The 25898-nt window shown below is 34.0% G+C and overlaps 2 protein-coding genes across 7 annotated transcripts in view; one reads left to right on the top strand and one right to left on the bottom strand.

Annotated features, from left to right (window-relative positions):
• The window catches only part of LOC148955831 (2-hydroxyacyl-CoA lyase 2-like), a 113186-nt gene extending 103841 nt beyond the window's left edge, over positions 1-9345 (top strand). For all 4 annotated transcript variants that reach the window (XM_089104517.1, XM_089104537.1, XM_089104527.1 and 1 more), the window contains exon 12: positions 9047-9345. In XM_089104517.1, coding sequence (XP_088960643.1) covers positions 9047-9229 — 183 coding nt within the window. In that variant the 3' untranslated portion in view covers positions 9230-9345. The remainder of the gene's footprint in view (positions 1-9046) is intronic.
• An 862-nt stretch (positions 9346-10207) lies between these two features.
• On the bottom strand, positions 10208-25205 carry LOC148955830 (beta-1,3-galactosyltransferase 5-like). 3 transcript variants are annotated; one of them, XM_089108367.1, is made up of 3 exons: positions 25103-25205; positions 16918-17051; positions 10208-12374 (listed from the first exon to the last, which is right to left on the bottom strand). In XM_089108367.1, exons 2-3 carry the CDS (start codon positions 17018-17020, stop codon positions 11551-11553), a joined length of 927 nt encoding a protein of 308 aa, XP_088964493.1. In that variant the 5' UTR covers positions 17021-17051; positions 25103-25205; the 3' UTR covers positions 10208-11550. The 3 variants fall into 3 exon arrangements, with proteins under 3 accessions (XP_088964493.1, XP_088964492.1, XP_088964494.1); XM_089108366.1 differs by having other exon boundaries at positions 25106-25189; XM_089108368.1 differs by lacking the exon at positions 16918-17051 and having other exon boundaries at positions 25103-25195.
• Positions 25206-25898: the final 693 nt, after the last annotated feature.

Below are 25898 nucleotides of genomic sequence, written 5' to 3'. Positions count from 1 at the left end.
GTAATTTTTAATTTTACCCCGAACTCGTAACACAACAGATGATCGTCGAGACTTTGGGAAGAGCAAATCGAAAACCCTTTAATGTCCAAAACCGATCGGAGGACAACGTCCCACGCTGTCAGTACCTCTTATGACCCGAGGTCATAATGCAGCCCCGCGTGGTATGGGATTTAAATTTTCAAGACCTGTAAAATCAGAATTTACAGTTCTTAATTGTTTATTAATTATTATTTTTAATATTATAATGAATAAAAATTGATTATTTACAATTAGTTACGTTATTAAAATCATTTAACGTAAAATAATTGTGCCTTTTCAGATGGACAACCCTTGCCACCCGAATGGCAAGTTTCCTAAGCTTTGCAAACAACCCATAAAACTGAGGTTGTCTTAGAATATGTGTAAGGTCAAGGTCTGTACGATTGAAAGGTCCAAAGTGGGGAATTGACTTGCTGCCGTTCTTTTCACTCATGATCGCCCAAGGAATTATATACGGAATGGTCATAAATTTAAGGGTTACAAAGCTTGTTTTTTTGTTTAATCCGCGGCCGAAATTGCAATTTCGACGTTAAGAACCTAAACTGTTAAGTACATATTTCACAAATGGACCTAACCGTATTAACATCAGTGTCATGCAAATATTTTGAGTTCATAGGATCGATGGGCCTTAAGTAGAGTCTTAGGGTCTGTTTCTTCCAACACCACTTCCAAGTTTGCCAATATCAAAATGCTTGATCACTTTCACCACGCAATCAATCAGGTATTATTTAGGTAATGGTTCTAAATGATCAAATATTATTCTTGAATATTTTTTTTTAATATTGAACTACAAATAGTATAGCTTTTGCCAATGTTGTTAAATTTCTGCTATAATTCATGTCTGATGGATTATGAGCCAATTGATTACAAATCTGAAGCTAGTGTTGTTATCTGAAGTTCCAAATTAAAAAAAAAAAAAAAAAAAAAATAAGTACATATTTCACATATGCTGCTTGATTTCTACCAAAGCTGTTATTTAAAAATGTCTGTGTTATCTGATTTACCTTAAATCTGATGTTAATTTTGAAATATAGACATAAAAAACAAAATATGCCAAGCAAATATCTGTAAAGCCTGGTTAGATTTCAACCAAAGCTGGTATCTAAAGGTTTCTAGGATTGCTGATCACGAATATGAGGCTATTATTTTAATCAAGACGTCTTAACTCAGCACAAATTAGATATATATAACAAAAACAGCGTTTGATTTTAACAAAAGCTGGTGATTAAAAACTTTTGACACTATCAATTACAAATATGAGTTTGGTTTTACACCTTGCTGATATCAGTCATGAGAGGATTTTAAGTCTATGTTGTTGGAAGTCCCAGAGCGCTCTGCCGCTGTCAACACCTTCAAACTCTTAAATGTGCACGTTCTGTAGCCTTTTTCACTCATTATCATTCAAGGATTTTGTTTAGGGTATGGGCCTAAATGGTTAAATCTTCAATATTGTAATTATGAAAATAATTAAAATAATTGTAAGAATAAAACTAAAATAAAACTATGAAAATAATTAAGATCACAGTCCTAAATTCTGAAACATTAAGTGCACATTTCATTGCCATAAATCTGGGAATTCAAGTGGTTGTGAGCTTGTTTCTAGCAAATCTGATGCTGATAATGGGAAATAGAATGTCCAAAATCGAAACATTTTAGGTTCATCTTCTAACAGAGGTGGAAATACTAAACCTTGTTGAAATTCAGGGTCGTGCAGGTAACTTCAATTTGAATGATTCCAATACCCTAAACGAGGACCTTGAGCTGGTTGGTAGGTTGGCATTCAAGGCTTCCAACGCTTCTTGATGAAACAATATCAAACAAAGGTCAAAAATGAATACCTGCTGGGTGAGCATTTGACAACAAGTTTTTATTTTTGCTAAAGGTGGTATTGTAGAAGTTCTTATATCGTTGATTGCTCATCTGAGCCTAATACTGCAATATGGAAGTCAAAAACCAGAGAGGATAAACAGCCTTCATATTTCACAACTGTTGCTCGATTTCCACCAAGGATGATCTTTAAGATTTTTTTAGATTTCAATTAAACATCTGAGGCTAATAATCCAATGTAAGAGGCCGAAAACAAAACGCGTTGGGTAAGTGTAACTACAAATGGTTTTGTATCTCACCCATTTGAAAAATCACAGCAACTACTCCTACCACACTTACCACAACCAGCTTTACAATCGCTGCTCCTGACCCATTACGACTACTTCTACTTAGACTTTTTTTTTCGGGTTTACTCCTACCACAAATAACCTAGTGAATTACTCCCGCCATGACTAGGCACATCTCTATTCTTCTATTAGTATCTAGGGTTACTGTTACTACATATAATACTACTTCTGTTATATTTAAAATCTGTGTCAACTAAAACCGAAAAGCAAGTAAATGGAAAAGTCTCTATGAAAAAGTAAAGAGAGAAATAAAAACATGTAGCGACTGGAAATTAAACTATGCTGTATAAGACAACAAACCCGAAACAAGTTAATAGAAATCTTTGTTCGTGGTAATTTGAAACTTAAAACAAAAAGAAATTATGATTTAAAATAGAAAAATAATTAGAACGATCATACTCTCACAAATAAGCCTGGTGTTGCTGCCTCCCAACCCCTCCTGCAAATGTATCACTACATCTAAAGATGATTGCATTAGATGAGTTAAGGGATATTATCTATAGTATGAAAAGAGTGAACACCGGTTTATAAAGGTGGTGATAGAAATGATTTGGGTAATTATCGCCCAATATCAGTCTTGCCAGTTATTTCTCGTCTTATTGAAAAATGTTTTAGTAATCGGTTGACCTATTTTTTAGAGAAGTTTAATTTGTTGAATAATAATCAGTTCGGTTTCAAAAAAGATAGGAAGACAGAGGATGCATTGATATTTTTGACTAGTATAATTAACATAGCTTTAGATGAAGGATTTGAGGTTGGTGCAGTGTTTCTAGACCTACAGAAGCCTTTTGATACAGTTGACCATGGCCTACTCCTGGAAAAATGCGCGGTCTATGGGATCCGAGGTAAAGCTCTTGACTTTATACGGAGTTTCCTTAGTAACCGGTACTAGTTTGTAGAGATAACTTGTTGTATACAATCAGGGCCCCGCCCAGTGGCTAGTGGTGTCCCCCAGAGGTCAGTTCTTGGTCCGATTCTTTTTTTATTGTATATTAATGATATGCCTAATTGTATCCCAAGTTGTTGTTTTAATGTTAGTGATATGGCCAAAAAATTGTTTTTTCATCAGCAAATAAAATCATTTTTTGCTGATGACACAGTTGCTGTTAGTACCGCGAAGACAGAATAATTACTTCAGACATCGATGAAAGATATTATTAAAAGGTTATATTGCTGGTTGAGGGTAAATAAGTTAAAGATTAGTCTGGTTAAGACTAATTTTGTTATTTTTTCCCGTTCACCAGATTTTTATCCATGGATTCAGGATATTGTAACAACACAGTATGGAGCTTTAAAGCGGGTGTGTTCTTATAAGTACCTGGGGGTTTATATTGATGAAGTTTTATCATTCAAGCGCCATGTACATTATGTTTGTAAAACTGTGTCTCGTAACCTGGGTATAATGAGAAAACTTGAGCATTTTTTTCCTCCTTTTGTTATGCGTCTTCTTTATTATCCCCTTATCCATCCATATATATTGTATTGTAGTAGCGTTTGGCTTGGAACATTTCCTTCTATTGTTCGGCCAATACGAGTTCTACAAAACAACGCTGTTCAGCTGTTAGATGGCCTACAACCCCGGGAGTCGGTACAAAACGGATATGAGCGTGTAAAGATACTGCCAGCTTCCGGATTACGGGAGTTGTTTACACTTCTATTCATTTTTAGGATTCGGAAGGGTATAAACCTCCCGTATTTTGATAGCTTGGTAAACCTGAGGTTTTCTGTCCATGATTATGATACTAGGTCATCTGTAGAGACTAATATTCTGACAGTTATTTTGGCCAGATCAATGTTTTCATTGCATCATAGGGGTATCAGAAGTTGTAACCATGATGAAGAAAATATAAAAAATATAGGTGATATTTCTTCGTTTAAGATAGTAATTAAAGGGATGCTTTTTAGTAAGCATGAATTTTATTTATTTTTTTTTTTAATTTTTTTTTTATAATGATATTGGTAAGTTTTTATGGCTCCTGGGGGTGATGATTATGAATATGATAGTAAATTTAATGAAAATGTTAAGGTGTAAGGTTTGTGGTGCTGTTTGAAGACTGTGATATAGATAGGTTATTTTTTTCTTTTTTTTTATTGTTTTGTTATGTTAGTGTATTTTTGCCACCCCCTTGGACAAGTTTTTATTTCTTGAGGTGGCCGCTAAATTTATGTTAAATTGTTTTTTTGTTTAGAATAAATCTATCTCTCTCTCATAAAAGGTGAGACTGTCATGTTCACTTTTCTGAAAATAAAATATATCTTGAACAGTTCCTTTGTCACAGGAAGAAATTACATACTGCTTAAAATATCTTCCTTTAACTGGACAGAAAAATCAAGTATCAATAGAAAACTGAATTTAGTAGTTTATTTAGTTTTCATCGAGGTTATAATGACGCTCTAGCTCTCTGTCTTTTAAGGATTTTAGGGATTTAAAACTGAATTTAGTAGTCTATTTAGTTTTCATCGAGGTAATAATGACGCTCTAGCTCTGTATCTTTAGGGGATTTTAAAATTGAATTTAGTAGTCTATTTAGTCTTCATCGAGGTAATAATGACGCTCTAGCTCTGTATCTTTAGGGATTTTAGGGATTTAAAACTGAATTTAGTAGTCTATTTAGTTTTCATCGAGGTAATAATGACGCTCTAGCTCTGTATCTTTAGGGATTTTAGGGATTTAAAACTGAATTTAGTAGTCTATTTAGTTTTCATCGAGGTAATAATGACGCTCTAGCTCTGTATCTTTAGGGATTTTATGGATTTAAAACTGAATTTAGTAGTCTATTTAGTTTTCATCGAGGTAATAATGACGCTCTTGCTATGTATCTTTAGGGATTTTAGGGACTTAAAACTGAATTTAGTAGTCTATTTAGTTTTCATCGAGGTAATAATGACGCTCTAGCTCTGTATCTTTAGGGATTTTAGGGATTTAAAACTGAATTTAGTAGTCTATTTAGTTTTCATCGAGGTAATAATGACGCTCTAGCTCTGTATCTTTAGGGATTTTAGGGATTTTAAATTGAATTTAGTAGTCTATTGAGTTTTCATCGAGGTAATAATGACGCTCTTGCTCTGTATCTTTAGGGGATATTAAGGATTTAAAACTGAATTTAGTAGTATATTTAGTTTTCATCGAGGTAATAATGACGCTCTAGCTCTGTATCTTTAGGGATTTTAGGGATTTAAAACTGAATTTAGTGGTCTATTCAGTTTTCATCGAGGTAATAATGACGCTCTTGATCTGTATCTTTAGGGGATTTTAGGGATTTAAAACTGAATTTAGTAGTCTTTTTAGTTTTCATCGAGGTAATAATGACGCTCTAGCTCTGTATCTTTAGGGATTTTAGGGATTTAAAACTGAATTTAGTAGTCTATTTATTTTTCATCGAGGTAATAATGACGCTCTAGCTCTGTATCTTTAGGGATTTTAGGGATTTAAAACTGAATTTAGTAGTCTATTTAGTTTTCATCGAGGTAATAATGACGCTCTTGCTCTGTATCTTTAGGGGATTTTAGGGATTTAAAACTGAATTTAGTAGTCTATTTAGTTTTCATCGAGGTAATAAGGACGCTCTAGCTCTGTATCTTTAGGGGATTTTAAAATTGAATTTAGTAGTCTATTTAGTTTTCATCGAGGTAATAATGACGCTCTAGCTCTGTATCTTTTGGGATTTTAGTGAGTTAAAACTGAATTTAGTAGTCTATTTAGTTTTCATCGAGGTAATAATGACGCTCTAGCTCTGTATCTTTAGGGATTTTAGGGATTTAAAACTGAATTTAGTAGTCTATTTAGTTTTCATCTAGGTAATAATGACGCTCTAGCTCTGTATCCTTAGGGATTGAAAACTAAATTTAGTAGTCTATTTAGTTTTCATCGAGGTAATAATGACGCTCTAGCTCTGTATCTTTAGGGATTTTAGGGATTTAAAACTGAATTTAGTAGTCTATTTAGTTTTCATCGAGGTAATAATGACGCTCTAGCTCTGTATCTTTAGGGATTTTAGGGATTTAAAACTGAATTTAGTAGTCTATTTAGTTTTCATCGAGGTAATAATGACGCTCTTTCTATGTATCTTTAGGGGATTTTAGGGATTTAAAACTGAATTTAGTAGTCTATTTAGTTTTCATCGAGGTAATAATGACGCTCTAGCTCTGTATCTTTAGGGATTTTAGGGATTTAAAACTGAATTTAGTAGTCTATTTAGTTTTCATCGAGGTAATAATGACGCTCTAGCTCTGTATCTTTAGGGATTTTAGGGATTTAAAACTGAATTTAGTAGTCTATTTAGTTTTCATCGAGGTAATAATGAAGCTCTTGCTATTTATCTTTAGGGATTTTAGGGAATTAAAACTGAATTTAGTAGTCTATTTAGTTTTCATCGAGGTAATAATGACGCTCTAGCTCTGTATCTTTAGGGATTTTAGGGATTTAAAATTGAATTTAGTAGTCTATTTAGTTTTCATCGAGGTAATAATGACGCTCTAGCTCTGTATCTTTAGGGATTTTAGGGATTTAAAACTGAATTTAGTAGTCTATTTAGTTTTCATCGAGGTAATAATGACGCTCTAGCTCTGTATCTTTAGGGATTTTAGGGATTTAAAACTGAATTTAGTAGTCTATTTAGTTTTCATAGATGTAATAATGACGGTCTTGCTATGTATCTTTAGGGGATTTTAGGGATTTAAAACTGAATTTAGTAGTCTATTTAGTTTTCATCGAGGTAATAATGACGCTCTAGCTCTGTATCTTTAGGGATTTTAGGGATTTAAAACTGAATTTAGTAGTCTATTTAGTTTTCATCGAGGTAATAATGACGCTCTAGCTCTGTATCTTTAGGGATTTTAGGGATTTAAAACTGAATTTAGTAGTCTATTTAGTTTTCATCGAGGTAATAATGACGCTCTTGCTCTGTATCTTTAGGGATTTTAGGGACTTAAAACTGAATTTAGTAGTCTATTTAGTTTTCATCGAGGTAATAATGACGCTCTAGCTCTGTATCTTTAGGGATTTTAGGGATTTAAAACTGAATTTAGTAGTCTATTTAGTTTTCATCGAGGTAATAATGACGCTCTAGCTCTGTATCTTTAGGGATTTTAGGGATTTTAAATTGAATTTAGTAGTCTATTGAGTTTTCATCGAGGTAATAATGACGCTCTTGCTCTGTATCTTTAGGGGATCTTAAGGATTTAAAACTGAATTTAGTAGTATATTTAGTTTTCATCGAGGTAATAATGACGCTCTAGCTCTGTATCTTTAGGGATTTTATGGATTTAAAACTGAATTTAGTGGTCTATTCAGTTTTCATCGAGGTAATAATGACGCTCTTGATCTGTATCTTTAGGGGATTTTAGGGATTTAAAACTGAATTTAGTAGTCTTTTTAGTTTTCATCGAGGTAATAATGACGCTCTAGCTCTGTATCTTTAGGGATTTTAGGGATTTAAAACTGAATTTAGTAGTCTATTTAGTTTTCATCGAGGTAATAATGACGCTCTAGCTCTGTATCTTTAGGGATTTTAGGGAATTAAAACTTAATTTAGTAGTCTTTTTAGTTTTCATCGAGGTAATAATGACGCTCTTGCTCTGTATCTTTAGGGGATTTTAGGGATTTAAAACTGAATTTAGTAGTCTATTTAGTTTTCATCGAGGTAATAATGACGCTCTTGCTCTGTATCTTTAGGGATTTTAAAATTGAATTTAGTAGTCTATTTAGTTTTCATCGAGGTAATAATCACGCTCTAGCTCTGTATCTTTAGGGATTTTAGGGATTTAAAAATTAATTTAGTAGTCTATTTAGTTTTCATCGAGGTAATAATGACGCTCTAGCTCTGTATCTTTAGGGATTTTAGGGATTTAAAATTGAATTTAGTAGTCTATTTAGTTTTCATCGAGGTAATAATGACGCTCTAGCTCTGTATCCTTAGGGATTGAAAACTTACTTTAGTAGTCTATTTAGTTTTCATCGAGGTAATAATGACGCTCTAGCTCTGTATCTTTAGGGATTTTAGGGATTTAAAATTGAATTTAGTAGTCTATTTAGTTTTCATCGAGGTAATAATGACGGTCTTGCTCTGGATCTTTAGGGGATTTTAGGGATTTAAAACTGAATTTAGTAGTCTATTTAGTTTTCATCGAGGTAATAATGCCGCTCTTGCTCTGTATCTTTAGGGGATTTTAGGGATTTAAAACTGAATTTAGTAGTCTATTTAGTTTTCATCGAGGTAATAATGACGCTCTTGCTCTGTATCTTTAGGGGATTTAAAACTGAATTTAATAGTCTATTTAGTTTTCATCGATGTAATAATGACACCCTATCTTTTAAGGACTTTAAGGCTCCAACGTCACCATTATTTCTGATAATTTGTACGTGTTTTAATTTTTATTTTATTTTTTCTTTCTTCATGCTAATTTTTCTTTATTTCTTCATTCATAGTAATGTCTGTACTCTAAATCTGACATCTTATATACGCTCTTACATACGCTTTTGCTCGCTTAACTTTTATATTCACGCTTCATATTTCATGATATAACTTGTTATTTAACAACAAGAATACCATCATTTTCTGAAAGATTATCAATTTCGGTCAAATCCAAAACGTTATTTATTTAATTTTTTTTTATTTGGTTTTTTCTTTATGAAGGTTTTGTTGATTGCAATCACAATTGCATACGGTGACGTTAGAGACCCTGTTTCTGAGGTCAAAATGCCCCTGAACAAAGCTGAAAATCTACGGCCTGAAATTTATTTTTTGCTATTTTTGCCTCTCGTTCATATGGCCCATTCCCTTGTGTAGTCATACCTATGTACACCTTTGGGTAGTAACGACTCTATTTTTCAGGATGAATGCAGATATGATAAAGTTGCTGAGGGATATGGTGGTAAAGGCTTTCTGGCTGATGGCAAGAGCAAATTAGAAGAAGTATTTAAAGAAGCGAGAAGTATATATGCAAAAGAAAAATGTGCCATCATAAATGCTCTAATTGAAGAAACGAAATTCAGAGAAGGCAGCATATCAGTTTGAAACATGGCTTTCAATGCCTAGTATATCAGCTTCTCTTTTTTAGTTTAAATAACAGTGGGATCTTTTATTATGGTGTTTTGTTATCTATGTATGTTACCTAGTATAGCCATTAACAATGATTGCTTATATTCTAAAAAGAATCTTGAATACGATGTTGCTGTTTCTTAAAATATGGCATTAGCCGAATTTCAAATGGTGAGGAAGCCCTCGAATTTCAGCGACGTTGGTGACGTTACAAATGTTGACATTGCAGGGATTTGACCTTGAACTTCAATTTGAGAAAGCTGTGACTCAAAACCTTTTATTATTTTTACTGGTAAAAAAAATGGTAAAAAAGAGCCAATCAATGTCTGAATTATTTTTGGTAATTTTACATTTTATCACTTTTTTTTTACAAAAAATTCATATTGTAGCAAGACGTAAATACAATAATTGGTACAGAGGTGATATTATTTGGCTTCCATTTCTAACATATGCATAGGGAATAATCTGATCGGCTAAGAAAAAGTGTAACGTCACCAAAAAAAAAAAAAAAATGGAATTAAAGCACACTTTTTAACCCAGTAATCTATCTTTTTCCTTTGGATACCCTTTTACACGATTTGTAAGTTTTAGATTTTTAAATTGCTAATGAAAGTAACTTAACTTTATCTACTTAGTTTTTTTTTATTTTATTTAATTTTTAAACTTTTTATTTGCCATTTTTAGCTCTTAACGTTTCAATCTTGTTAGTTGTTTAAAGTACATGCGGAGATAATTTCGGAGACCACACTGTCTTTCCATGACGATAAATAAAAGTTCAAATAGGGATAATTTCCTCTTAATTATGATGATAACAATGATAGAAATTCACAAAAATACCAGATATTTCGGTCACATATGCAGCGACCGTCATCAGTAGTAAAACTGATGACGGTCACTGTATATGTGACCGAAATATCTGGTATTTTTGTGAATTTCTATCACTGTTATCATCATCACTGTCTATTAAAAGGATTTTATCCCTATTTGAACTTTTATTTATTGTACATGCGGAAATCAGTTTTATAGAAATATGTATGCAACCGTGTAAAATGTGCAAATATCCTTTATTGGTAGGGGGACAAGTTTTCAAAAGCCCCAAAAAAAAGACAAATTTTACAGAAAATGTGAGAACAGTGGGAAGACGTTAAATTTTGCTCTTTTTTCATGGTCTGCCTTGGCAACACTGAAATTTTTGACTTGGCTCTAAAACTTCATTATTTTTAAATAACCAAAACAAAAGTCAAGAGAATTAAGGGGTCGGGGGGGGGGGGCAAAAAGTGTTTGCTTTGGTATCGTTGGCACATTAATGATTCTATAATTTTGCATTGGCTGAAAGTTTGAGCGATATGTCGTGCCCCAAAATGGCTTGCGTGAGTCTATAAAACTGTAAAAATAAATATCATTAAAAAAGCGTCTTTTGAGATAAGATAGTATTCTATTTTTCAAAATAAAAAGACAAGCCCCAAAAGAGCCAAATTTGCCTTTTACGTCAAGCACATAAAATTTAAAAACTTAGAACATCAATACACTGCGTCTAAATAAGAGGCAAGACCATATTACAATAATTTATTTGAATATATGAATAAACAACATACACAAATTAAATATCAAAGTGGACCAAATAAAATGTTAGACGTGAAATGTTTATTATAAAGACTGGGAGATTTAAAGCAAAACAGTACAATTGGGAGGAAGTCAAGTCACTTGTTGAAAATTATGTTTATACAGAAAGTAACATTGTTTCTACATCTTTCGGTAAAAATACTATTGGATTGGAATGGATTTATTTTATCGTAGTAGAACAAAGGGATGGAACCCCTTTGGGGTTCCATCTCCCCAAAAAAAACACCAAAGTATTTTTTTTTAATTTTGAGCTTTATTGATTAACAAAGACATAGTAAGTAACGATGGAGATCAAACTTCCCGTCCAGTAAACAAGAATAAGAAGATATTAGACGTAAAGATTAAGTAAAAAATAGACTTTAAATTCAATCTCAAATGAATAAGTTTGTCACATGCACAAAAACAAATTAATTGTGATTCGGCTTGTGTTTTATGTACTTTTTTTTATTATTTGTTCTTCATGTCATTTAGGAATGGTTTTAGCTTCATTTTTTTATAAACTCAACTTTTTGAATATCTTCTCTATAAACTTAAAAGTTAACTCCAGACTCTAAAAACAAGTGCAATATAGAAGACAAGTACAACGACGATTTCTATAACTTGAAGTCTAGAAAATTCTAGATTCAATGTTATAAGTTTGACTAGTTTGAGCTTGAACTTTGATGCTGGAAGTTTCATTGACTGCCAAAAGAAAGAGGTGTTTCAGGGAACCTTCTGCTTAATGATCGCATTGCAGATGGACCAACATGGTGAATGGCAATAAAATCAATTGGATGACGTGTCCTGGCTGGTACCTTATCTAGAAGGAAATAAGGGACGTCACATCGTTTAATATCTAGCTTCTCTGAAAGTATTCCAGTGAAATAGACGTCTTCAAGAGGGAACGGTTTAGAATGACGAGATTCCTTGAGTAAATCAGAGACAGAATTGTTTGTTAAGAGGTAAGCGGGTCCTCTTGCAAAGTCAGGATAATAATCATCCTGAAAGAGTTGAGCAGAGATAAAATATTTGGATTCCACATCTCTTACAGGTTTGAACTTCTTAAATAATGTACCATAGATGATGTTTGTATCATTTAATGTTGATAAAAGTGTCTCTAAGTGCTTAATATTAACGAACACATCATCATCAACTTTTAATAAATATTCAAACTGTGTTTTGTTTAAAAAGTATTCCAACAGAAACTGAGTTTTTAATGGAAGATTTTCATACTCATCATAAAACTGTCCTTGCGCAATATCATTGTGCTGTCGAGTCTCTTCTTGAAGCCTATTCTCTATTTCTGTGTCGTTGTAGAGTCCAACCACAAATAATACAGTTATATTGTGCTTTAAAGCAATCTTCCCCCAGGTCTCCCTGATAGCATTGCGCCTTGCTGTGTGGCTTGCTGAGCTTGACACTGCAATAGCAAGACTGCTTTTGTAGACTTTACATGCGCCTTGGCAATTTGAGTGTAAACAATCAATGAATTCCATTCGTAGTCTGCCATTTGAGTATTCTGCAAAAAGGTAATATATTAAATGAGTAAATGCCAAAAGTGCATGCATCAATGATAAACATACTGTTGCTTCATTTTTGCTCAGAGATGGGTCATACCTATTTTTGTCCTCTCACTTCTTAATTTAAAGACCCTACTAAAACTCAATAAAAATTACTAAGTCTTATAATGTTTGGAATAAGTTGTAATTGTAATGTTGGTTTCTAGCATTTTCTACAATCGGCAATTGCACAAAAATGGTAAGTAAAAATTTTAAAAAAAAATCAGTTTGATTTCTCAATGAGGGAATCACGCCTGGCATTTACAACCTCCCCCTTTTCTAATTTACCCCCCCCCCCCTCCTATACCAAAAACTTATAAAAGCAACAAAGCTGTTTAGTATTCAGAAAATATAGCTTTTCAGACAAGAAATATATAGTATCATTGCTGACACCGGGACTGATGAGATATGTGAAGTATCTGAATATGCCGTCTTTAAGGAACTTCAGAAACTGAAAGTAAACTGTGCGTCTTACCCTGGTGAACTCCCTGTCAAGTTGTTACTTGAGTTCTCCATCTTTCTCGCAAAGCCACTCAGCTCTATTATTAACCAGTGTTTTCGCGAACAAGTGTTCCCCAGTGGTTGGAAGAGAGCTTATGTGCGCGTCATTCCAAAAGTGAAAAACCCGAAATCTTGCGACCAACTCCGCCAAATTTCGATAGTTCCGAACCTCTCTAAGGTAGCGGAATCATTTATATATCGTGAACTTATGTCACAAGTCCAGGGCTCTCTTGATCCATACCAATACGGGTGCTTGAAAGGTAGTAGTACAACTGTTTATCTTGTGCGTCTGTATCACCTTATTGTTGAATGGCTTGACCAAGGAGGCCCAATTGTAGATCTCCTCCTAGCCGACTATAGAAAAGCCTTCGACTTGATACGCCATTATACTGCAGTGAACAATCTTAAGGTTATGGGAGCTTGCAGACATGTCTTCTTATTAATAATAGATTTCGTGCACGGACGAATATAGAATGTACATGGTCTCTACCCGGAGGATACTGATTCTGAATGGTCTGAATTTACGTGTGGTGCCCCACAAGGAACTAAACTCGCTGCCTTGTTGTTCTTGGCAGTGATCAACTTTGTCCTTGCCGATTTTGACGAACGGTTCAAATTCGTAGATGACCTTTCCACCCTCTTAAAATACCTCATTGAGAAGTCTCAAACTGTTCCCCAGTTCAGTGAATCATTTATCGACAACTTTAGAGACCAGTGTTCTGAAAACAGCCTCCAAATCAATGAAACGAAAACCAAAATTCTTCGATTTAACACGCTCAAAAGGGATTTTCAGTTCCCCCCTCCACCATACCAAAGCGTATCGTCGGCAGTTATTCTCGGTGTTACGTTCAGCGTTGACTGTTTGTTTAGCCTCCACGTCCAAGGGGTAGTGAAAAAGGCGAACTGTGCCATGCGTACCCTTTTACTGATGCGAAGATTTGGTTTTTCAGTGCCGCAATTGAAAACAGCCTACCTGACATATGTTTGCCCGATATTAGAGTATGCGTGCCCTGTATGGGGTCCACAGGCTCAGAACACTGCCTATATGAGCGAAGTACTCGAATCAGTCCAGAAAAGAGCGGTGAAGGCCATACTGTCTGATCAGTACACCGATTACGAATCAGCACTGTCTCAACTAAATTTGCCGTCACTCCAAGATTGCCGTTTTCAACTTATCTGTAAATTTGGCCAGTTTCTTCTGACAAGTGATAAACACAGAAATATATTACCCCCAATGCTGACAAAAAAAGTAACTACAAGATCAAAAGCAACAAAGCTAGCCCAGCCCAAGTGTCGCACTAATCGCTTCAGCAATTCGTTTGTGCCTTTTTATGTTTCTATCTACAATAAGTGACATGTGTATTAATTTTTTTGTGTCTTTGTTTACTTTGTAAATAATAGCGCGATTTAGTCGGGATTTAAACCCTGACTACGAAAGCTTTTATGTTAATAAATTATTCTGATTCTGAAGATCCAAACCGGTGGTGTTGATCTCCGTTGAATGGCCATTCAGCCAGGAAGTGCAATGGGGGCTGAAAGACGGTCAACTAGATTTTTTCTACCTGTAAATAAGGAAAAAAAAACACACAAAAACCGTTGACAATAATGCTTTTCATTGTTAAATGTATACTTTTACAGGACAAGAGACCCATTTGTCGGTGGCTCATGCTTCTTACTGATAGAGAAAAAACTGCGTATAAGGAGTGTTTCCAATGTCTTATATCTACTATTATGAAAACTGATAAAAAAGAGGGAGGTCTCTTCTTATCATCTTATTCGTCCGTCATTATTTATCTGAAATATTATCGACACAAGGTTAAATCTGCTCTCCACAAGTTGTGGAGAGCATCCTATTCCAGGCCTCTATCACCCTGGAGCATACTCTTGATGCGCTATGTGAAGACCTAGTAGTATTTATTCTTAAGAAAATAAAGATCCAAAATCTTGCAAGTCATTAAGACCGATAACTGTATGTTCGACGATTGGAAAGCTTCTTGAGCAGCTTATCTATAATGAAATTAGCACAACGTGTGATCATGGCGATAACCAATTTGGTTTTCGGGAAGGTCTTGGTGTGCAGAGTGCCCATGCAACTCTTCTAGCGATTCTTGAAAGGCACGGAAAGAGAAAAAGTAATCTCTATGTTTGTGCCTTAGGCATTTCAAAGGCCTTTGACTCGGTTCTTCACTCCCAAGCAATTCTGTCTCTTTTTAGAAGTAGAATTAATCCGTTTGTGTGTATTTGCCTTTCGAGGAGGGTATCAGAAGGCATCAATATTGGATACGTTGGCAAAGTGCTGTTAGTAACATTTTAGTATGGTTCTGTTTTAAGTCCTGCAGTATTTAATCACGCTATTAGAGTAGTCACTCGACAGATTTGGCCATAATCTTGAAGGATAATCTTCAAGATTCGGCTGGTAATCTTGAAGGACTCCAGAATACCGTTGGTGTTGTTTGCTCATGACTGAATGAAATCGGTCTTTCGGATACTACTTCCAAAACTGAGTTTCCTTGGACCGGAGACTGCCGCCAATGGTACAATCTATGTTGGTCCAGCTACATTATCATCTTCCAGTTCACTTAGGTATTTCGACCTTCCATTTGGAATGTCAATTGGATCCACAAGACAGCTTAAAATTGCTTCTTTGAAAGAACAACTAAGAAAATCTTGTGGGTTTCTTGTCAGGGTAAAGGGCCAATTTGAGAAGAGATCTTTGGTCGACATTACTTTTTTTCTTCGCACCGCAAGTACAGGTACGCCTTTACACCTGTATTGTTTCTGACACCTTCCTGGAAACTTCTCCGCCTTTGATAAAAAGCAAATCCGATCTTTCTTCTTTAGGTTCTCCAAATATTTTCTAAATGTCCCTATTTGGACCCCTAATAGTAGCATTTCCCGATAATACGGTGTTTTAGAAATGTCAAAAAGTGGATGAGCTGTCAAGTAGAGGTGCTGACTGATACAATAGAATTCTTGATTTTCCATTGATTTGTTTTCTATCAAGTTCCTAGTGTCGTAAGATGTAAATTCTAATATAATTTGACCCTTGTTGAATGAGTGCTTAAATTTTAAGTTGTCATTAATTGTGCATTAGTTTTGTTTTGTCAGTGTTCTTTTGGTTTTGCCTTCTCTTTTTTCATTTTTTTTTGGTTTTGCCTTCTCTTTTTTTCTTTGTTTTGTTTTGTCAGTGTCCTTTTGGTTTTACCTTCTCTTTTTTTAATTTTTCTTTGTTTTGTCAGTGTCCTTTTGGTTTTGTTTCCTCTTGTTTTCATACTCCTCTTAGTGCATCCTTGTTGTACAGAGAAGGTAACATTAAATTATTATTATTATTATTATAAAAATACAACAGAGCATGCGCTTAGATAGGTTTGTTTTAGACTAGCAGGGAAATGCTTTTTGCGAGCTCAGTCACTAAATATATTAATTCAAGCTGAAATACGGCATAAACGTAAATAGGGAGTAAACCTAGGTAAATAGTGGACTAGTAGCATATTAGGCCCTAAGTTTTTAGGAGTCGAGTGCCATATTTCTTTTTTTGTATATAGAAATAAAATCATCAAAAATTCTCATAATAATTACATTACCTATAACCACAGTAAATTCTGGATAAACCAAAAGTAGTTGACTCTGATCGAGGTGCCCAATTTTTGAACTACCACGTTTATGAAGGGGATAAAGACCAGATGACCCTCCAATCAGGCTCGTACCCATAATTTTTTTTTTTTTGGGGGGGGGGGAGTATAATAAATTAAAAAATGCATCAAGAATTTTTGGTTATGTTTTTACGAGCCGGACAAACATTTCAGGGGGGGGTTCAAACCCCCTAACCCCTGGATACGGCCTTGCCGCCAATAAATAAAACATAAAAACAGACTAAATTTTTAAGGTAAATACGCTGGATATAATTTGTTAAAAAAAAAGAAATGACCCAGAAGAATGTCTTACCATAAGTTATTATCTAGTTTAGTCGATTTGCATTGAAAAGTAAAAAATATAACTTACTGTTAGTTTCTATTAACTGTATCAAAAGAATGAGAGCAACCAAAACTACGACGAGCAATAAAAAAGTCCTAATCCGCTTCGTCAGGCAAGCTCGGTGTTTCATCAGGAATCACCCCTGCCAGCTTAAGTCGTTCCTGTAATTAATTAATATCAAAATCATTGGGATTAGTTGACTAGGACCCTGATTTTGTAATGAATCAATTATGTAATTAATTAAATACATAATTAATGTGGATTTGTGTAATTAATTAATATACATTTGTGTAATTAATTAATATTGTGAAATCATAGGGATTAGTTGACTAGGATCCTGATTCATCAGGAATCACCCCTGTCAGCTTAAGTCGTTCTTGTAATTAATTAATCATAGGGATTAGTTGACAAGGACCCTGATTTTGTTTAGAGCACTTTTCTTGTCAAAAAGTAAAACAGTATTTTGTAACTAATGAACTAATTATTTTGTTTAGTATTTAACTTTTTAATATTGGTAGTATTTAGTTTTAAGTTTTTCAGTATTGGTAGAAGAATCAGGGAAATTTAAATTACCATGAGCAATGAAAATCTTCTAATCTATTCATTCTCACAAATTTCGGGTCGCACCACGAATCACAACCTTAATCATTCCTACAATTTATGGTTATCGTAATGATCAAATCATCAATCAAAAAACATGACTCTTCGTTCAACATTGTTAACGTAAAAAATTCTAAATACGGCGAGTTACATGACAATATACATATCACCAGCCCTGATTTAATGCTGACTGCAGAAATACCCCTTGAAAACGGGGGTATTTCTGGACGGTCAATTTCGGCCAATTTTATGATATGGCATTAAGCAAATTTTTCTAAGCATTTTGGTGCAAAAAAAAAAATATTTCTGTTACTCAAATGCAAAATCAAACCGTATTTTCAATGCACTGCTAAAGAGATAAGAATAGAGCGATACGATATAAAACAAGCAGAAACACAGTCAGACAATAAGTCAAACTCAAACGAATAGAAATTATTATAAGTTAAATCCAAAACGAACACAAATGAAAATGAATAGCAAAACCAAACTTAACAAACTTAAATTACCATGAATGAACAAACGCAACCTAAAATATAGCATTTTTCTTATGTTTACTTTCTTTTGACAATTAATGTGTTTAAATTAATGGATTTCTATGTTATTTATCAAAGAAATTCTCACTTGCTGTTATTAAACAGAATTTAATTACAGTCTACTTATAAAATAACTTCTGGTTTTAAGGATAATTCGCTTCCAATAGAAGATTTCTAGTATTTAATATGTGAATAGCAATGAAAAAGATAGAAATATATACTATAGATATATTCTGAAGATAAGACATAATTCTGAGGCATATTTTCATAAAAAAAATTTTCTACGTTTAAGATACAAATTCAATTATTACACAGACATCAATTAAGGGATGACATTGTTGGTGTTGAGAGGGAGATTATGGAGAAGTCACGGACCCTCTAGATGCTTCCAATCATACTGTGTATATATAAGATGATTTAATTACTAGGATATACATAAACTATCGAGTGACAGCTTTGAGCTGTGGTATAAGAGAGAGAAGCTGCAGAGCCAACAGATGGTGTGTTATCGCAAGGTAGAACCATTTTTGAATTATTTGTCATGAATTAATCCCCATAAGACTGGTAACCTGTCTGGTTTATCACTACTCAGAGACCGAGTAGTAATCAAAAGCGGAAAGTGCTAGAAATTGTATCGGGAACCTCCGGTTTGGAGAACTGCGCACTTTTTAAACTTTAAAGCCTGTTAGGGCCCTGACCAAAAAAAAGCAGCAGTCTAAGATTTGTTTGGAAAAATCTTCTACATGAAATCAATATAGCCAATAAATTTCAATTGGATTTTGGTACTTTCGGTTGAAAAGTAGATGGGGTATGAAAGTACCAGACGCCACTGAAATTCCGTCTCCTTTGTCATTTTCCCACAAATTTGTTGTCCATACATTCGTAGCGAATCCTAGAACTCCCTTGCAAAGGTCTATTAGGAGAGTATACCTATCTAAATCATCATTCTTCTATCCCACTTGCTCAAGGTTGGGCCCATAAATTTCAAGCTGATCCAAAAATATCCAAGCGTACCCCTTTGCTGAAAATTTGCGGTTTGGCGGGAGGGTTTCAATGTAGGGACGATAGGCTTCATGTGTATACGCAATCGTACAGTTTGAAAATCTGTGTATAGTTCTGATTCAAACAAGGCACCACATCCATACATAACTGCTAAGGTCTGGAGTTGGAATGAGGGTATTGGCACCCCCTTGTTCTGTGTCACTAGTCAATTTGTTCTCTAAGAATACAGATTGAAGTCCTTGCTTGATCCGGGTTCAAACAATATGTTATCTGCCTAATTTACTGCTCAGAAGTAGACAATGGGAGCAGTGCAGATTGGAAGTTTTTGCATGATTTTGGATTAAAGAGGGTGTAACATGCCTGCCTTTCTGCTAAAAGGTTCACGGTGTGGCAGTTTCAGAAGAATTCCTGGGTTATTTTTATTCTCTAATCATACAGACCAAATATTTATTGAAAATGCTTGCTCCGTAGACGCTTTACAAATGAAAATTTGAGTCAGAGTGGGGTTGAAAGGGTTACGGGGTACTTTGATCCTCTCATAAAACAGATTAGAAAAATTGTGCTCTATTCCAGCTCAAACAAGTAGAAATATGCCAATCTTTCTGCTAAGAAGTCGGGAGTGCTAGAGGGATCACTGGCTCTCAGAATGGTATAGATAGGAAATATTTTTCTGATTCTGGTTTTAAAAATAGGTTCAATAGGCCCATTTTACTGATACTCACTGAGTCAGTCGGTAGCTTAGACTTAGCTTGTTGTAGTATTGAGTCAGGAATTGGCTTGTTTCACCGAAATTTCACAGGTTGTACTTCGCTCATTGCTTTACTAAGAAAGGACTTATGTCATGTTTGCACCAATTCCAGATTTAGCTCTCTTTTGCAATGATTCTGGACTCTCCTTGTTTTGCACCAATTCAGTCCAAAGCTCGGACATGGTTTGTGATTGCAATGATTAAATCATAGCCTCATTCAAATTATATGAAGTATAAGACCTACCTTCCTATTTACAAATTGGCAGAGTTTTTGAAATTCTTAAAAAAGCTTATTATTTTAATGAAACGGCCATTGTATTTCAGGAGTTATTCTTAAATAATTGAAAAAAAAGTCAAACTTAAGCGTAAACAGCTAGGTATTGAGCACAGTTCATATAATTATCCAGTAAGCTTATCGCAGATCATTTCTGGTCTTCGTTCTCGGTGCGAACAAAAAGCTCCTCCCACTTCTTCCTGCAGTTATTAATAGCGGGTTTCCACTTGTTTCCGATTGTTTCGCGTAAAGTGCATTATTCGTAATAGCGGGTTTCCACATGTTTCCGATTGTTTCGCGTCTGACTTGTCTACCCGTGAAAAGATCTGACGCCGCTTATGTTTCTATGTTCTCTGGAGCACTCGCACCCCGGTCCGGGTTTTTATAATGGGTGAGATAGGGAATGATCATCCTGGATAATTATATGAACTGTGGTATTGAGGAGGGGACAACTCCCCTCATATACGTAATAATACGTACATGAGGTATATATAATTACGTATATATAATATACGTAAACGTATAAAGGTTCCTTCGCATTGAATTTTGGCTTTCCGTTCTCCCCTTCACACTGGGCTCCGTAAGCCTTCCGTAATACTCATAACCCTCCGTAAGACCTTACGTTAACGTATCCGTAAGTCAAAACTCGATGTTAGAGGTTTGACGGAAGGATTTCAAAATATTTCCACTTCGTACGTTTATGTTTAAGCAAAATGGAACTTAGATGAAAAAATATTTGAGTGTGTAGAAGCTAGAAAATGTTATATAGCTAAAAGCACCCTGTTTTCAAGGACAAGCAATTTAAACTAAATTCTTTGGATAGTCTGAGCCAAATTTTTCATCAGCAGGAAAGAAAGTAGTATGTATAGACTGTCTTGATTTGTGGGCCTAGGCTAGGATAGGCTCTACTTTGATAAATATAGCTAGTTTTTTTCAATTCTTTTTGGATTTGAGGTTAAAATAAAACCTTTTGTGGTAAAGTTAATCATTTAAAATGATATTTAGGACATTAGTTTTGTAACTTAACTCAGGATTTAAAATGTTCTTTATGAGGTTGAAGCAAGAATAAATTTAGATTAGGATCTAACCTACTTTGGTACATTTAAATGGATAGTTTGATCTAGTTTCTCAACATCCTCTATAATAAAAAAGATTTAGGATCATTGAGAAAAAACAATGACTTTAAGTTAATTTCTCTGGCAATGTAGAAGTTTTATATAGGCGATCTTAGGGATATATCCAGGACCATTAGGAAAGATAAGGTGCACTGTCAGAAACACATGTGATACAGGAAAAAAGCATAAAATAAGGAATCGAATGGCATTTTTTTAAGTTTATTGGGCCATTTTCTCCCACAAAAGCTGCTGATCTGTAATGCTACCTTGCATTGTACTGCCATTCCCCATGATTGGGTTCACTAAGGGCTATTTGTTTTTTCTCGAAATGATAAAATTGTACAATATTACCTAAGTTTTGATTGGAAATAAGTACAAAAATATTACAAGCATCAATGATCTTCAAAGTTTTGTTTATAAAATAGGCAATAGGCTATATATTTTAAATTATTTTTTTACACCAACACTTTATTTACATTTCCAACATGTGAAAATTATTTATGGAATTCACAACAGACAGCGTATTCACAGTAGGCTACAGCAATATTTCCTGTGGTATTGAAATATATTTGTATAGATTTATTGACACAGAAAGATATATCAACTACAAAACATTACTAAGAATTTAAATGAAGGATAAAACCATTTAGTAAAAAGATTTGAATGGCATAGATAGAAATAATATTTGGCCATTAGATCTATGTAATGTGTGATCTTTAAGAACTTGGTCAGAAAGGAAGGAAAATGTCATAGAAAAACATGAACTTTGAAAAAAGCAAAAAAGAGAATAGCAAATACAATGTCATCATTTCCCCAAACACCTGTATGTGGATATTGTCTTCAAGTAAAAGTTGATTTTGACTAACTTTAGTTGGACCCAAAGCAACCTTAAAATTTGATACAAACACAACAAATTGTATTGTATTTTAAAGCTTCAAATCAGGACACTCAATATGCATGGTTTTTCGGCCCATTACCAACATGTTTTAAGTGACACTCAACTTTGATAAGCAAATGGAAATACAGTCGAGTCTATTGAGTATTTATGCATTGAGGTATTATAGTTGTAAAGAAATGATATTAATTCAGTTAGTACCCTAACAAATTTTTTATAATTGGGTGTAGGCAAAGTACTTGTTTCAATAAATTTGAATAAATTGAGTAAATTTTACTTCTTTTTAAAGTGATCCTTGACTTTCTGTGGTCCAAAAATTCTTTTTTTGTTGCTCCATAGAATTAATTAGCTATGGAGTTCTTGCTATTGAGGAGAAAAATTAACTAAATCTCCACAATATATTTTATGAATAAGCTGCAATTAAAATTGGGCTATAAAATGAGTATGTTTAAAGTTTAAAACTTGAAAAATTTAGTAATCATTATGGTTTTTTCTAGTTAATGAGCTTATGAAAAGATGGGGAAGCTTGAGAACCTGAGAGGCCACTATGTCCACCTAAAGAAAAAAGGAAGATCTACAAGTGGATCTGGTGCTAGTATAAGCTTAAAGCCAGAAGACAAAAGTTTGTACAAAGAATGAACTTACTTTCTGAACATATAATTGAAAGGAACCATAAGACAAAAGGGAACACTCTTCAAGATGAGAATATATCAGTGTACATTTATTCAGAGTGTGCAGGGGGTGCCAACAATATAACTATGATGAAGTGAATGATGCTGATTCTTTTACCCTTAGTGAAGAAATTCTCATTAAAAATCAAACATATATCCAAAGTTCCCAAGCTTCTACTAGGCAACAAATATATGCATCAACAAGCCAAAATCAAACTTATAATAGAACAAAGACAGGGTCTAGTGATCAGACAGACCTGAAGGAACAGCAAGCAATTGACAAAAAAACAGCAATGACCAGCATGATCTGGAGTGGTACTTTCTACAATCACTGTTATCTCATCTGAATATAGAACTGGACGACTCAAAATTAGAGTTGCAGATGGAGATCATGAAGGCAGTTAAAAAAAATACTTTAATCATTCAGTGTATTTTTAGTTTTATAGACGAACTTAATAAAGCTTTTTTTCTCTCTTTAAGGTAAGCATTAAATTATATGATCAAAATGTCTAGTAGGTTTAAAAAAAAATATTCCATCAATATGAATAATTAACAATAATAACACTAGTACCAGAGTAAAAACATGATATAAGAAAATACTTTTGACATTTCTATGGCTTTGTTTTGAAATGTAGTAACTGGTTTTAGATTTCTTTGAAAAAAAAATATAATAGTTATAATTAGGTGTCTTAATTCTATGGGATATGGTGAAAAACAAGGTAAAGAGACACTTTTTAACATAAAACTATTAAAAATGTGTAAGAAGACATGCCTGCCATGAAACTGAAACTAAAGAAAAAATTTAGAGAAATTTGGAAACTGCCATGCAGTGTCCTTTCCCTTTACCAGTGTTCACTTCAAGAAACATCAAAATGAAAAGTATACCGTTGGAGTCAAAAACCTAGAATAAGGAAATTACCCCTTCCTTGCACAACAAGGAAAACCACTTTTTTGCATGGGTAGCGCTGAAAATTGACGTTGCAGTGTGAAGGGAAGACTTTCGATGTGAAGGAACATAAACGTAAGACCCGTAACATGAAACGTAACAACCTTAGGACTAAACATAACGTAGTCTTACGTTTTCAATGTGAAGGAACCTTATATAATATATACGTAATAATACGTATATTCTGTTTGTTTTAAGTTTTAATGTTGCTCCTTACCATGGCCGTATCCAGGGGGGGGGGTTACCCAGTTTGAACCCCCCCCCCCCCCGAAATTTTTGACCGACTCGAAAATAAGTCGAAAATTAGTAAAACCTAGGTAAAAATCAGTAAAATTAGTCGAAAACTGAGTCAAAAATTAGTAAAACCCCCCCAAAAAAGTCAAAAATTAGTAAAACCCCTCCCTGAACACAAATCCTGGATACGGCCCTGCTCCTTACTTTTAGTTGAAAAAAACTTTGGCTTTTATTAAATAGCTCATAAGAATTACACGAGCTCGGCCCGACAAGCCATACTTGCACGGGCTGGTTTAAATGTCTCAAGGCTTCTCTTTATTAACAATTGTATAAACAGGAACGGGGATTTTACAGGACAGATAAGTCTCACACATTTCTTCATGATTCCGCCTTCGCGCATGTGCAATGACAAAATGCCTTGCAGTAACTGAATCTATTACCATTTACGCAAAGGGAAACTTCCCATTGCGTGCGGTGATGTGTCCCATTTCTGGATCAAATTTTCCATATTGTATAATATTTAAGCTGTGCGTCCCCTTTAAACCAGCTACAATTACGTAAAATTAAATTACCTTATTAATCTTACTCCATTTAGTATTGTTGTGGAAGTCCTATGAAATACAACTTTGTTTAGTTGATTTAAATTGGTTTCGAAGTTCACTTATTTTTCGAGGTATCACTTATTTCACGGCAAATCTTTTCCAAAATTGGCGTGAAAAATATTCTACCGTAATTTTAAAACAATTACATCCGTATTGAAAAACGTGTAAATCCTTGTATATTTTAACTGCACATTAATGAAAATTGGATTAAATCAACGGCGGTTATTGAAGAACATTTAATAGGGTTATACTGATAAGAATTATGTTGTTCACTAGAACAAATATCAACAATAATTTTTCCAAAGCATTATCTACTAGCATTGTCCTTGTATATTTTGCCAGATTCATCTCATAGATTGGAAAACTGTTTTCAACTTTCGTAATTTAAAATAATGCCTAAAATATTTAATCTGATTGTTGAGTCATAAGGATTAAGCTAAGCTGAACGTGAACTAAATCGCCCAATTACGTACGAAGTAAATGATTGGCGCTGTAGTCTTACGCATTTTTTATTTAATTCACTAGGGCAACCATTTTGACACGTATTTGTATTGCTAGAAACTAGAAACAACTAGAAGCGACTAGAAACAACTACCTGGAATTGTAAATCCACCAGCAAATCGGATGTAGAATCAAACCCTATTTCCCCAAACATCACATACACAATACACCATTTCATTCAAACAAGACGAAACTTCAGATTGGACTAATGAGATACACATTTAATTCTTGAAATTTGGACTTTTCAGTCTGTGATTAGTTATCAACTATTGACAAGCAAACTCTGCTTATCTGTTCCATGAATTTAAATAGATTACATATTTATGCTTCCCTATCTAAAATATCATCTCTGATTCTTTCAAGTAATTAACTAAAAAACAATTAATCCAAACTGAAAGCAAAATATAACGTTAAGAGTTTTTTTACTGACAATACTTTTTTCTGTGTTATCGTTTTTAAAAGAATTTGACCCAAGATTTTGAAAAGTATATTTTGTTTTTTCCCCTATATTTTCGCGAATTGATATCCCTGGAAGAAAACTGCCGACCCCAGCCCCTCCACACTTAACCCTAACGCTTCAACATACTATGAAAATTGATGATGTTTTCAACAAAACAAACTTTGTTAAATAGTTCGTAGTAACCAACTGCAAGTAAAGAGCAGCTTGTGCCAATAGTAACCCCCAGTACAAAAACAGTTAGAACCTCCATTTTATGCTTAAGATTCCAAATACATAAATCTTGTTAAGATTTTGAGCTACTTAAAGAAGGTTATAAGCATAAGTAAATTTGTATGATTTGAGAAAAGGGGGAAAACCACTCCCTAAAAGTTATCTGATTTTTGTTAAAATTGTTTCCTCAAATACTGACTGCCCGAGAACGACCTAG

This window comes from Artemia sp. Qi Xiang Cuo, chromosome 2, assembly GCF_049724085.1.
Source record: "Artemia sp. Qi Xiang Cuo chromosome 2, ASM4972408v1, whole genome shotgun sequence".
In the NCBI taxonomy this organism is placed as follows: Eukaryota; Metazoa; Arthropoda; class Branchiopoda; order Anostraca; family Artemiidae; genus Artemia; species Artemia sp. Qi Xiang Cuo.
This window is presented reverse-complemented; position numbering and strand designations above follow the sequence as displayed.